At 44.3% G+C, this 13,213-nt stretch overlaps 1 protein-coding gene across 2 annotated transcripts in view; it reads left to right on the forward strand.

Moving 5' to 3' along the window:
• Window positions 1-11,932, forward strand: part of wwp2 (WW domain containing E3 ubiquitin protein ligase 2) — a 50,136-nt gene extending 38,204 nt beyond the window's left edge. Inside the window, exons 13-24 of one of the 2 annotated variants that reach the window (XM_070906767.1) lie at window positions 855-983; window positions 2,477-2,555; window positions 3,283-3,354; window positions 3,440-3,528; window positions 5,669-5,828; window positions 8,186-8,319; window positions 8,534-8,674; window positions 8,793-8,913; window positions 9,834-9,938; window positions 10,080-10,176; window positions 10,274-10,346; window positions 10,949-11,932. In XM_070906767.1, coding sequence (XP_070762868.1) covers window positions 855-983; window positions 2,477-2,555; window positions 3,283-3,354; window positions 3,440-3,528; window positions 5,669-5,828; window positions 8,186-8,319; window positions 8,534-8,674; window positions 8,793-8,913; window positions 9,834-9,938; window positions 10,080-10,176; window positions 10,274-10,346; window positions 10,949-11,048 — 1,300 coding nt within the window. In that variant the 3' untranslated portion in view covers window positions 11,049-11,932. The remainder of the gene's footprint in view (window positions 1-854; window positions 984-2,476; window positions 2,556-3,282; window positions 3,355-3,439; window positions 3,529-5,668; window positions 5,829-8,185; window positions 8,320-8,533; window positions 8,675-8,792; window positions 8,914-9,833; window positions 9,939-10,079; window positions 10,177-10,273; window positions 10,347-10,948) is intronic. The other variant, XM_070906768.1, reaches the window with a different exon arrangement.
• Window positions 11,933-13,213: the final 1,281 nt, after the last annotated feature.

Below are 13,213 nucleotides of genomic sequence, written 5' to 3' on the forward strand. Positions count from 1 at the left end.
CTTGAACGTGCAGGGCATCGTCCTCCGTATGACATCATGCGGGCGAGCTGGAGATGTGGTTGCTAGCCCCAGTTTAGTAGAGCAACCTTTGACAAACCCAAAGGTTGTTATACAACACTCAGTGCTGCTCTGAAGGTATTTCCAAGATTTTTAAGCCGTTTCCAAGATGGTCGCCAAAAATGACACACGTCCTTACCTCATTTGAATGACATGAACCAAAGTGAAACGTTTGTATTATCGGTTTTAATTCTGTTCTCATGAAATCTTTTATATTTTTCTCATGTCGTACAGAATGAGCGAGGACGTGTCATTTCCGGCTACCTCGATAGTAAACGCAGCTCGTGTCGCAACTTGTTAAAAGGGGTTAAAAATCTTTATCAACGTGCAGCAGACTTAATACCTCCAGATGGTCGGAGGAGTCATTGAGTATTCTGGAAATACCTTCAGAGCAGCGGTAAGTATTTTTCAGACAAACTGATGCTCTGCGATTCGAATGTAACGATAATACATGAGAGGCACAAACTGCGGCTAGGGTGGAACGAGGACTTCTTGGCCTCATTAAAAATGTTGCTCTGAGCCACTGCTCTTTTATAATCAAATCAAATTTTAGATGGGCCTCTCCTGCTGTCGGCCCCACTAACGAAGGCCCTCTAGGCTTTATTCTGTGTTCATCCCCAGTGGTTCGAAGCCCCCCTTTTGGTTCCTCAGACGAGATCAACTTCACCTGAGCATGGGTTTTGTTTTAGCATGCAGGGCTTTAGATCCACGGGTTGGCAGGGAGGTGTGTTAGTTTCATCCCCAGGACCGGGGCCCCTCCGGCTGGGACCGTGCTCACTGCCCTCTCCCTGTTGCAGGATGATCAAGGAGCACCCCCTGCCCCCGGGCTGGGAGATGAAGTACACCGCTGAGGGAGTCCGATATTTTGTGGACCACAACTCGCGCACCACCACCTTTAAAGACCCCCGACCCGGGTTTGAGTCAGGGTAAATATTCTCTCAGCCCTTCCTCCCAAGCCTTTTTTTTTTTTTCTTCTTCTTCTTCTTTTTTTTTTTTAACAAATAAAAGTATGTCACAGGCTGAAGCAAAGACATTCTGAGGAAATGATCTTTGTCATTCACATCAATTAAAGAACACAACTAAATCAACCTCTAAATCAATCCATTTGAATCATTGCACAATGATCTAGGTCTGACGTAACTGCATAGCAAATATTAACTTCAAAAAAACCCTAATTTTGTGTAAACCTTAAAAAAAAAAAATCCAAAACTACATCATCTTTTCATTTTTTTTTTTATCTGCATCTTTATTGAGCCCATGTTTTATCCATTGCGTTTCAGTTCTTTGCCTATTTTAGAATATTTCTTTGGGTCTGACAGAATCAACTGAAGCGTCACAGATATTTTAATAAAAAGCCATATTTTATCACGGCAACATGTTCATGCTAGCACACACATACACACACACACACATACATACACATACATACACACACACACACACACACACACACACACACCTCTTCCCCTCAGCCTGTGGATGTTTGCCTTGCCTTGAAGCAGTCTCAAATCTCACCGCAAAAGTCAGGAGAATGTGCAGATGTGCGACAACAGATCCACTGCAGACTGTGCTGGCATGTGTGTGGGGGTGTGTGTGTGTGTGTGTGCGCGTGTGTGTGTGTACACGCCGGTGTTTGTGCCCTCCTGTGTTTACGTTCGGCATGCAAGTGTGTATTGGCTTGTGGCGTGTGTGTGTGAGTGCATCTGCAAGCTGCTTTTCATGCTGATATTTGGACGGATCTTTAGGCTGGTGGTCATGGAGGGCTCCTGAAAGAGTCTTGACTGTTTTTACACTGGATCCCGCAAGAGTGTGTGTGTGTGTGTGTGTGTGTGTGTGTGTGTGTGTGTCCTCTGCCGCTGCGGTCTCCATTTCCTAACCCAAACCGAGATGTGCCTGGCAGCTCGGCGAGCACAAACCCGACGCACTAGAGGCCTCCTTCTCTCCCCCCCCACCCCCCTTCCACTCTCTCTCTTCACTTCCATTATCTGTCTAACTTTCTTTCTCTCCGTGTCTCAGCCTCCCCGGTGCTGACGAGGCACATATCCAGCGTGTGTGTGCAGTGGGTTGGTGAAGCTTATACTAACACAGCTGCGGGCCTGGACTCACCTCTGTCTTTGAGACCCAGACACACCGCGTCGTTATTTAGAGCAGAATGGCCGGTGTGAATTGAATGTTTACTTTGAGTCTCTGGCCCGCAACCTGGAACACAGGGGCTTCTTAAAGGAGACCACCGTGTTTCTGTTGATCAGCTGACCAGTTAAGAGCCGAAAACATAACACGCCAAGGCTTTCCGTTTGTTTGTTTCAGATTATTAACTCTGGAATTATTCAGTCAGGATTCGCCACGGATTTTGTTTAAATAGAGTTCTTCCTCTCTTCTCTCTCTCCTAATGTGTGTGTTTGTGTGTGTGTGCGCGCAGGTCACGGCAGGGCGGTTCACCCGGTGCTTACGACCGCAGCTTCAGGTGGAAATACCACCAGTTCCGTTTCCTGTGCCACGTAAGTGTTAACGGGAATCTGACGCCGCAACACAGTAACACTCACACTTCACCTTGCCGTGTGTGCTGGTGTGTATTACTGGAGTTTGGGTCTGTTCGTCCAAGATATGAAAAACAGTGTTTTCACACTTAAACGCACTGTAGTGGTATCTAGCCATGCAGACAGTTCTGTCTGTATTTGTGATGTCTATCTCTTAAGATAAGATTTTTGCCTCCAACACAATATGGAAACTAACCCTAACCCAAACATCATAACAGCAGAATCCCCATTGATCTAAAGAACACACTGTCAACAGTCCATCTAGGGACTATTTCTTTCTATATCAGGTAAACAGGTACAGAAAGTGAAAAATGTTTTGTATTTTTTGTAAGAAATGTCAAAGCAGTTTGGCTTTTAAAGAACCCTTTGGCTTAAAGCTGCAATATTTCATAACAATAATGAACTGCATTATATTCATCATTAGCGGTGGACCAAACTGACAGGACCAGATGCTGCTTAAAGGTTTTTGGCAAAGACTTGGGGTCTAAACTGAATTAGGGTTCAAATTAGAGGTGAGAATTAAGAGACTTGTGGCAACCAGCAGCTGTCAACGTCCTACAAGGCTTTTCAGAAGGTCTTACGAACTCAAACCTGTTAAACAATTTCTTTCTCTTTTTTTTTTTTTTTTTTTTAACTCTACAGTAGTTCTATTTCTTGATTTGTTTTTGTTTGTTTTGTCTCTGTCCAGTCCAATGCCTTGCCCAGCCATGTAAAGATCTCGGTGTCCAGACAGACGCTGTTCGAGGACTCGTTTCAGCAGGTGAGAGACGGACAAAAGATCTCAAATTATTGCCTGTTAAAAAGTATGAATGCATCTGTTCGTAATATACATGTTTCGTCGTCAGATCATGAATGTGAAGCCATACGACCTTCGCCGCAGACTCTACATCATCATGAGGGGAGAGGAGGGGCTGGACTACGGCGGCATCGCCAGGTGAGAGCAACAGCATCACAAACGCACCCTTCTTCTTCTTCTTACTACTGACTACTTGGTACTACAGATTCTTTTTTTTGTTGTTTCACCCATTGATTCTTTTTTATATATATATATATATATATTTGTTTTTAATGTTGGTGATGGGTTTTTGTTTAGTTTTTTTCCTGTTCCTGGCAATGGGCGCGAAGCATGACAGGGTTCTTGACTCAAGGGTTGTGTTGAATCCTTAATTTTACATACATTTTTTCACAAGTGTGTGTGTGTGTGTGTGTATGTGTGTGTGTGTGTGTGTGTGTTTGTGTGTGTGTGTGTGTTAGAATGAAATTCTCTGGTTGCCAGCAGAGGTCATACTGTAAATGACTTAATGCCCCTTTAAATGTTGCTTCCTGAAACCATACAACACCTTCCTACCCTCTTTCAACATTTCTGTCCTCCTTCCCTTACCCCATTCCTCCATCCACCCATCACGTGTATCCATCCTGTCCCTCACCCCCTGCCCCCCCCCCCCCTGCATCTGCTGTGTTCCAGGTCTTCCTCTCTGTATATGTCGTTATTTTTCTGTTGGCGGTGTTCTCATTTTTTTTCTGTTTTGGTTTTGCATTGTGTCTCTGTCTCCGGTGTCACGTCAGTGGTTTTACCCTATGGTAGGTGACATCATGCTGTTCTACCACAGGGTAGAACCACGGACGGGATGTTGGGAGGTGTCTGCGTCCGTCCGTCAGTCCATACCCGCCCCCTTCCATAAACCCCAAGGGGGAGGGCAGGGGCCTTGGGAGCGCTTGGTTCTGGTGCTGCGGCTGGTGGGCCCTCATTCTGTCTAACATGCATCCTTCCACAGTCTGTTTGTCTTTTTTTTTTATTCTACCCTGTTGTATGTTTTGTCTTCATGTAATTTATGTGTCAAATTTACGTTGTAGGGTGTGTGCAAATGTGTCGATGTATATTCTAATTTACACCACTGTCCAGAGTAGGTTGATAAAATTCTTATTTTTTTTAAAGCTGATCTACACCAGACTCCTATGTAAAAAAAGCATAGATTAAGAGAAAAGTGTTCTCATTATAGTAGTTATTCTACATTTTCCCTTCTTTTGCTGAGAGGTAGATCAGAAGATCATTACCACTCTCATGGCTGTATGCTAAATATGAAGCTTGAGCTAGCAGACACTTAGCTTAGCATAAAGACTAGTAGAAGCAAGGGGAAACGGCTAGCCTGGTTCTGTTCAAAGGTGGCAAAATCTAAAGCTCACTAATCAACATGTTGTATCTGGTTGGTTTAATCTGAACAAAAAGTGGAGTGTAAAAATGTAACAGTTTGTGGTTTTACATTATGTGCAGTGCCTGCCTTGTGTCAACGCTGTGAGTTGCCCGGCAACCAGCGGCGACTCCAGGAAGTTACGGGCCTGAAATGAGAGCGGTATCGATCTAGACTATTCTTTTAATGAGAAGCTGTAGATTTACTCAATCTATTTGCCCAAATGTAATTCAGGATTAATTAATCCAGGATTTAATTCAATTCAGGATTTGAAAGAAAGAGAAAGAAAGCTTTATAAAACTGTATTTGAAGTCCCCCCCCCCCACCATCTTCTGGTCTCTCAGAGACAGCTTTTTGTAGATTTATTAGAATACTCAAACATTCAGTTCTTCTGAACAGGAAGAATTACTGCGTTTCATTGTCAGTTTTGTTCTTTATTATTTTCTACAAACTGTGCTTGTCAATCATGTTCTGTCCTCGATTAAATGTACTATGATTTATTGTTTTGTCAGAATTTGTTATGAGATGTCTTTTTTTTTCTTTCTCTCTCTATCATCTGTTTGTCACCTGTTTTTTTTTTATCTGTTCTTGCTCCTGGACCATAAAATGTGTTTTTGGAATAAGTTTTGTCGCCCCCACTGACCACTTTGTCTCTGCTCGCAGTGATGAAACTAACTCCTCCACCTCCCTCTACCGAGCCGGTCTGTGAGAGAAATGATTGCTCTGACAGTTGAATCATCATCCGACATTATACCCGTTTGTTTTTAAAAGGAAGATGATCTGACATGATAACAGCACCATCCCCTGCTGTCATCTCTCAGCCTCTCTGAAAGTATCAAGTCTTCCTTTCCTGCATTAATGTCCTCTGTCCTCTGTCCTCTGCAGGGAGTGGTTCTTCCTGCTGTCCCACGAGGTGCTGAACCCCATGTACTGTCTGTTTGAATACGCCGGCAAGAACAACTACTGTCTGCAGATCAACCCGGCCTCCTCCATCAACCCCGATCACCTCACATACTTCCGCTTCATCGGACGCTTCATCGCCATGGTGAGCTTTCCTTTTGGAATACTGTTATTTGCTTGGGATTTGACGTTCAAAGTCTTTAAAACTGAAATGCAACAGGTAGCTTGTGTGTTTTCGTAACAGAAAGTGCTGCCTCAAATACATTTTTACTGACAGCTGAAAACCAGTTTGTCAAAACTATCAGCAAACACTTACTTACTCATCTTGTTTCATTTTCATTTTTCATTTGGGGCGGGGGGGTTAGCTCGAGGCTACACTAGCAGCTACTAGCATAACACACCTGAATATCCCACCAAGCTTTTGGCTGTTGGAGTTGCATTGTGGGTAACGTAGGCGGCAGGTTTTGACAAGGAAGAAGAATGCATGGAATAGAAGACAATATCTCTGGTTCTGCCTGCTGCCTCATTTTTGATCCTTAAAAACCCCCCCAAAAAAACTGTCCACCATGAGTCCGACAATGTTATAGGACTGCAGTGCTAAATGTTTGGTCTTTTAAAAAGTATGAAGCATGAAACCAGTAGGATCAGGTTTGAGGTTGAATTCTGCACAGAAGCCCTGACTGTGTGCGGGAGGCGTCTTCGGACATTAAAGTAACTGAACGCCATTCAGTGGAAACAGAAATGTGGAATGGAAAGGTTCCTATGAAGAACCACTTCACAGTCTTATTATTATTATCATTATTATGTGCATGTAAACGTAGTTGTATGACAGCTGGATCCAGAGATTTCATTTTATTTTTTGTTCCTTTGAATAATCAGCGCAGAGTGAAACATCGCGTCCAGATGTGTGCGCTGACATATTTATGAGTTGTTTTTGAATGTTTATTTTGTCAAGCCAAACTCTTATTCACTTGCGCCACTGGCATGGTTTCTCTTTTTACCGTTACTTTTACCGTTTTTTTTTTTTTTTGGGCCTTTATTTGATCGTGACAGTGGAGATATAGACAGGGGTATGACATACAACAGAGAACCAGGGACGCTGCGATTTCTTTATGTGGTACGGGTCTTTACCACTGGGCCACCCTGCCTTTTTTGTTTTGAAGATGTGTACAATTCAATTTAACCTTCAGTATATACATGACGCAGAGTATGTACTGCAATGTCTCCCTCGCTCTGGGATCGGCTCCAGAAAGCTGTAGGCCCCAAAAACCGACACCCTCCACCCCTTCTTCCGTTTGCCACCCCACCCCTCACCCACACCATGACCTCACTGCCGCACCCAGCCCACACCCGCCAGCAGCTGCCTATATTTAGCCCTAAAATGCACTTTGCTGACTTGCCTTATAAAGACGCTTGTCTCCACCAAGTCTCAGCTACAGAACCCTCTCACTGTCTCCAATTCTTCCTCTCCTCCCGTTTCTTTACCTTTGTTACTTTCCGCCTTTGCCCCTCCCTTTCCACTGACATCCTCTCCCCTTGTCTATAAATCTTCCTGTCTGTCTGAGTGTGTGTGTGTGTGTGTGTGTGTCTCGCTGGCTGTGAGACAGACACATGGTCAGTCAGGATGCAGTAGGACAGAACAGACTGTGACTGAGTCAGTCAGTGGGCGCCTGTGTTGTTGTTGGCTCATCACGGCTCTGAGCCCTCAGTGGGTTTTTTTTTAACATTACGCAGCTCCGTCTGGCTGAGTCTGCTCCCTCTACCTCTCTGTGAACACACACACACACACACACACACACCAAGGAAAGATTATGACCTTGTTTGAAGCTGTTTGAATGTATTTGGGCTTGGCGTTTTGTCTCTGTAGTGACTCCTCACCATGAGAATGAGGATTGTGAGGTCAAAGGCACACATGGCAGCAGGCACCATGTCAGTGCCCGTCTGGACCAATCACAAACAAGTACATATTCCTCCCTTTTGCAGCTTGTAGAGACATGCACAAAATAAGTGTTTTGTGGCACATACATTATACGAATTATCAGTTGTGGCTTTGTCCCTGTGACCTCATGTATATAAATGATTGCGACAGGAGAAGAATTATATGGGGCCGCCATGATCCCAGAAATAAAAGGCCCATTCATGTTTCCTGTAAAGGTGACTGGCTGTTAAAGCATTTCTGACACTTAAACGGGCACGAAACAATCCCCAGTGAATCATCAGTACGAATATATGTGGAGTTTCTCAAGAGCAAATTTGAACCATATGTCACTAATGGCCACACAATAACACTGTAATATCATAAAATTACAGCAGGGGGGAAAAAATACCCCCCTACATACACACACACACACACACACACACACACACTCAAACCTGCCGCATCATCAGGTTTCATGAGCCGACGCTGTGTTTTTCTGTCCCTCCGTCTCTGAATCTGAGCAGCGCAGACCAGGTGACGTTCCTCGGTGTGGTTTCTAACGAAAAACGAATCCTCCCTTGCAGGCTCTGTACCACGGGAAGTTCATCGACACCGGCTTCACGCTGCCGTTCTACAAGCGAATGCTGGACAAGAAACCCACGCTCAAAGACCTGGAGTCCATAGACCCCGAGTTTTATAACTCCATCATGTGGGTCAAGTAAGTAGCGCCGGATGGGTTACCTCTGAATGTATGTGTGTGTGTGTGTGTGTGTGTTACTGTTATTTTATGCTCACAAGGGTGGAAAGTGGAGGAAAATAATCAGTCTAATTTCTTGTTTAGTGATTTTCTCCGTCCCAGGGAAGTTAACAGATCTCTAACCCGCGAAAGGCTACTGCATTAAAAGTGTGTGTGTGTGTGTGTGTCCGTCCAGAGAGAACAACCTGGAGGAGTGCGGCGTGGAGCTGTATTTTGCACAGGACATGGAGATCCTCGGGAAGGTTTCCACCCACCAGCTGAAAGACGACGGCGAGAACGAGCTGGTCACCGAGGAAAACAAGGAAGAGTACATCGGGTAAGTCAACATAGGCAAGCGACGGAATGAAACGTCATCGAGAGAAATTATGTCTGTGACGGAGACCAAGCTGTGGAAAAAAAACACAAAAAAAACCCACCACTCTTCCTTCCCTCAGCCTGCTGACGGACTGGAGGTTCACCCGTGGGGTGGAGGAGCAGACCAAAGCCTTCCTGGACGGCTTCAACGAAGTGGTTCCTCTGGAGTGGCTGCGCTACTTTGACGAAAAGGAGCTGGAGGTGAGGGGGGGGGGGGGGGCAAATGTAATGAATTTAAGGATTTAGAATACATTCAAATGCCCTGAATCCAATTGTTAGTAGTCTTGTTTTATTGTCACGTGATGACCCTCATACTTAATACGCAGCAGTGATGGCTAATGGACTTTAATTTCAAGTATATATTCCATTTGCTGTATTTCATGAGAGAGAAGCAGATTCAGTCAGCTTTGTTTCCTCATTCTACTGTTTCCATTAGTCTTAAACTTCGATTCAGATGGCATAGAGATGCTAAATTTGGATTCCTGGTGCCTCCAGACAAGAGAATCTCTTCTTATATGGGATAAATAATAATAATAATAATAATAATAATACAACTTTAAATTTCATACCAAAAGACGCAGTGCAGTGTGCTTCAGACAGATGCAGATGCAAGAAATTGGAACATTAAAAACGGCAGATATTATTTCTTAGACGACACAAATAATTCAAAATACAAAATGAACAGTACTGTGCAACAAACTGTGTCTGAGGTGAAATACAGTGCAAGTTTTCTTTTTAAGGTTGTGCACATTCTCATTCTCATATGCTAATACGAATTTGTATTGAATCAGAATCAGCTGCTGAGCAGGATGAACTCAAAGGAAGCCGTGGTTTCGTTTGTAAAAATGTTCCCGAGCCTGATCGGTGTGTCCCGGAGATCAGTTTTGCTTGGCCCGTGCTGCAACTGAGCTTTCATCTAAATGAGTCCACGTCCCAGCACAAACGCTGGTCTGACTAGTCTGAGACGCCGAATTCAATTAGTCTGGCGTAGAGGCGGGACATGCCGTGACTCACTGTGTGAGAGCGTCGTCCTCTGCCCGCCGATGAGTCAGACGAGTGTGTCGAATGAAGGACACGCGGCTGCTCTCACCGGACGTGACGCGTCTTTTCGTCTGTTGCAGCTGATGCTGTGTGGGATGCAGGAGATCGACATGGCCGACTGGCAGAAGAACACCATCTACAGACATTACACCAAGAACAGCAAGCAGATCCACTGGTTCTGGCAGGTACGGTACACACTGTGGCTCAGCGGGCATGTTAGAAGTTACAGAAGGCCTTCATCTAAACGCACACACACACACACATACACACACACACACACACACACCTGCTGTGATCCAGTCAGTGACGGAGTTGCGTTCCCGCAGGTGGTGAAAGAGATGGACAACGAGAAGAGAATCCGTCTCCTTCAGTTTGTAACGGGAACCTGCCGGCTGCCTGTCGGAGGCTTCGCTGAGCTCATAGGTACACAACACTGTTTCACACGTCATGTTTCTAATTATGACCAAAAACCGCTCAAGCTGATGTACGAAACCACCATATTTCTTTTTCACCCCTGCAGGAAGTAACGGTCCCCAGAAGTTCTGCATAGACAAGGTGGGGAAGGAGACTTGGCTTCCAAGAAGCCACACATGGTAAGCTGTCGCCTCACATACAGACTGTCACACAACAGTCGTTTATCTGTTTGTTCGTGAATAAGTTCGTGTGGGGAAACGGGTGTGTGTCGATACAGTCATCGCGCTAAGGTTTGACTGTTAACTGTTTTTAAAGCCAGGTAGCTTGTTTGGTTTCAATTGCCAATATTTAAATATGTTTAGTTGACAAAAAGAAAAAAAAATACGGCTCTGCTCCAGCTGTAGGAGAGTGAACGATAAACAGTCAGACATGAGATTACAAACAGTGACACTGGATTGCATGCTTCATCGTTTGTAGGTGGGTCACTTCAATCCAGCACTGGAATGGCAGACTCCGCCACCAATACTGTACATAGAGAGCTAATTACAGGATGTAAATACATTGGTAGGCCAGTGTAGAAAGGAATGGATACCGTAAATCGCCTCAGAAACTGTTGCGATTTCATGAAACCCTTGAGGATTCTAACTTTAAAGGGTGATTAAAAGAGTAAAGGTTATTTGAAAGGTGTCTGCCTATGTCCAACCACGATACCGAACAACGCAATGTTTCCCTACATTGACTAACGGCGAGCGGCCTGTCTCCCCCCCCCCCCCCCCCCCAGCTTCAATCGTCTGGACCTGCCGCCCTACAGAAGCCTGGAGCAGCTCCGAGAGAAACTCCTGTTCGCCATCGAGGAGACGGAGGGATTCGGGCAGGAGTGACCCGGGGACAAGCAGGACACGAGACGGCTAAAGGACAACTTTTGATTCTGTGGGATAGTTTGTTTTTGTTTTTGTTCTTTTGTTTTTTTGTTGTTATTAATATTATTATTTTGCATTTGTTGATCACAGGGCTGAGAAATCACCTGTCACCTATAGCCCCTCACCTGGGGGAGGATCATGTTTGTGAACTGAATCATGGGCTACAGTTGGAGCTAGGAGGTGGAGACACAAGAACATAGAGGAAGAGTGTGTATGCTTACTTGTGTGTGTGCGCGCGTGTGTGTGTGTGTACGTATGTGTGTGTGTGGTTGCTCACGTTAATGCCATTGTGTATATGCATAGAAATTGTGTGTATGTCTATGTGGGTTGGACATGATGGCACATACAGAGAATTATATTTGACTAGAGTCTCACCCCCACCCCCTCAACACACACACACACACACACACACACACACACACTTCTACTCACTGCTTAGAAACGCACCAAAACCAGACAACAGGATAGTTTTAATGTCGTCCGCGTCTCACGACAAACAGCACAGCTACCCGCAAATGCAGTATAACATATCTACCAGAGAGAAATACATTTTTTTAACATTTTAAAATGTTATTTTAAAAAGTGACGAATGAGAGAGAGAGAGAGAGAGAGAGAGAGAAAGACAGTGCAGGAGAGAGAGAGAGAGGCAGTGTATGAGTGCATGTGTGTGTCTGTATACGAGCGACAGAGAGCTGTCATCATGAACTTAGTGCGCCTCTGTTACAGAGGCCCGGAGAGACGAGACGAGAGATGAGATGTGATTTTATTTTTCATTTTTCTGTTCCTTGTGAAATTCAGCATTTTTCTCCTGTACATAACTAAAATAAATGAGGTTTCAATCTTGAGCTGAGTTTTTCTTTGGTTCATCCGCCAAAACAAGCAAACGACACGGCAGAAGGCCCCCCACGGAAGCCTCAGGCCTCGAGTGTTACTTCATAAATCAATTAACGTCACATTGTCATGGCTCAACAGAAGGGAGCTGTCGTTGGTGTGAGGGCCATTAATTCCCACTGTATGAAATAATACAAAAAGTCTACAGCCATTCTAGTGGCTCTGAAACTGTAATAAGGTGCAGTGGTGCTTTATTTTATTTATTTATTTATTTTATTTATTATTAAATCATGGCAATCAATTCAATTCTGCTGCTGACTTGAGGTGAGAGCAGGGACAGTGTGGAGACTGACAAACTGCGGTACGTGAAGGGGTTCAGCCGGCCATCTAGTGTTGCCTTCGCAGTCACACACTGATTCTGGGCTTGTTGGGTCCCGTTGGTCCTGCCTGACCTGGGACGCCCTGTGCTTTCAAGGTTCCCATATCATGTCTGTTCTCATGATTTTGTTTTTTTTTTAAATAAATGTGGATGTTTGGAAAATGTAGAAACTTCAAATATAACAACTGGAATAGTACTACATAAATTGTATTTGTATGTGCTGATCATACAGAGCAGTGGTTCCCAACCTGGGGGTCTGGACCACGCAGGGGTCACAAGAAGATTAAAGTAGGGGGAAATCATCTTCCACACTAAATTATCTTTTCCAAGTTTTGCCCCCCCCCCCCCCCCCCCCCCCCTTTCTTATGAAATACTGGATTCGTTGGGCCTCTAAAAATCTCTTTGGTTGAACTGCTCACAACTCATCACTGTATATCACGTTCAAATAGTCAGTGTGGTCCAAACTCTTCAGAGATTTCTGAGTTTGCATAGGTCATACTGCAGGTCAGAGGTCTGATGTGTTAAGTTTAAATCAGTGTTTTGACTGTGCTATCACAATATTTTCACTGTACAATTTGACTCAATCTGTGCTCTTTATGCAGATGATGCAGGCAGTGTACCAAAAAAAAAGCATTCTGTCTGCCATTTGAAACGTGCGCTTGTGTGTAAACAATTTAGCCTCCACTATTTTACACTCACTGAATCCAAAATTCTATTTGAACTTATTTTACCTTTCACTTCATATATTAGACAGTTACACTCCCCTCCACATATTAGACAGTTACACTCCACTCCATATATTAGACAGTTACACTCCCCACCATATATTAGACAGTTACACTGCCCTCCATATATTAGACAATTACACTCCACTCCATATATTAGACAGTTACACTCCATTCCACATATTAGACAG

This window comes from Enoplosus armatus, chromosome 6, assembly GCF_043641665.1.
Source record: "Enoplosus armatus isolate fEnoArm2 chromosome 6, fEnoArm2.hap1, whole genome shotgun sequence".
In the NCBI taxonomy this organism is placed as follows: domain Eukaryota; kingdom Metazoa; phylum Chordata; class Actinopteri; order Centrarchiformes; family Enoplosidae; genus Enoplosus; species Enoplosus armatus.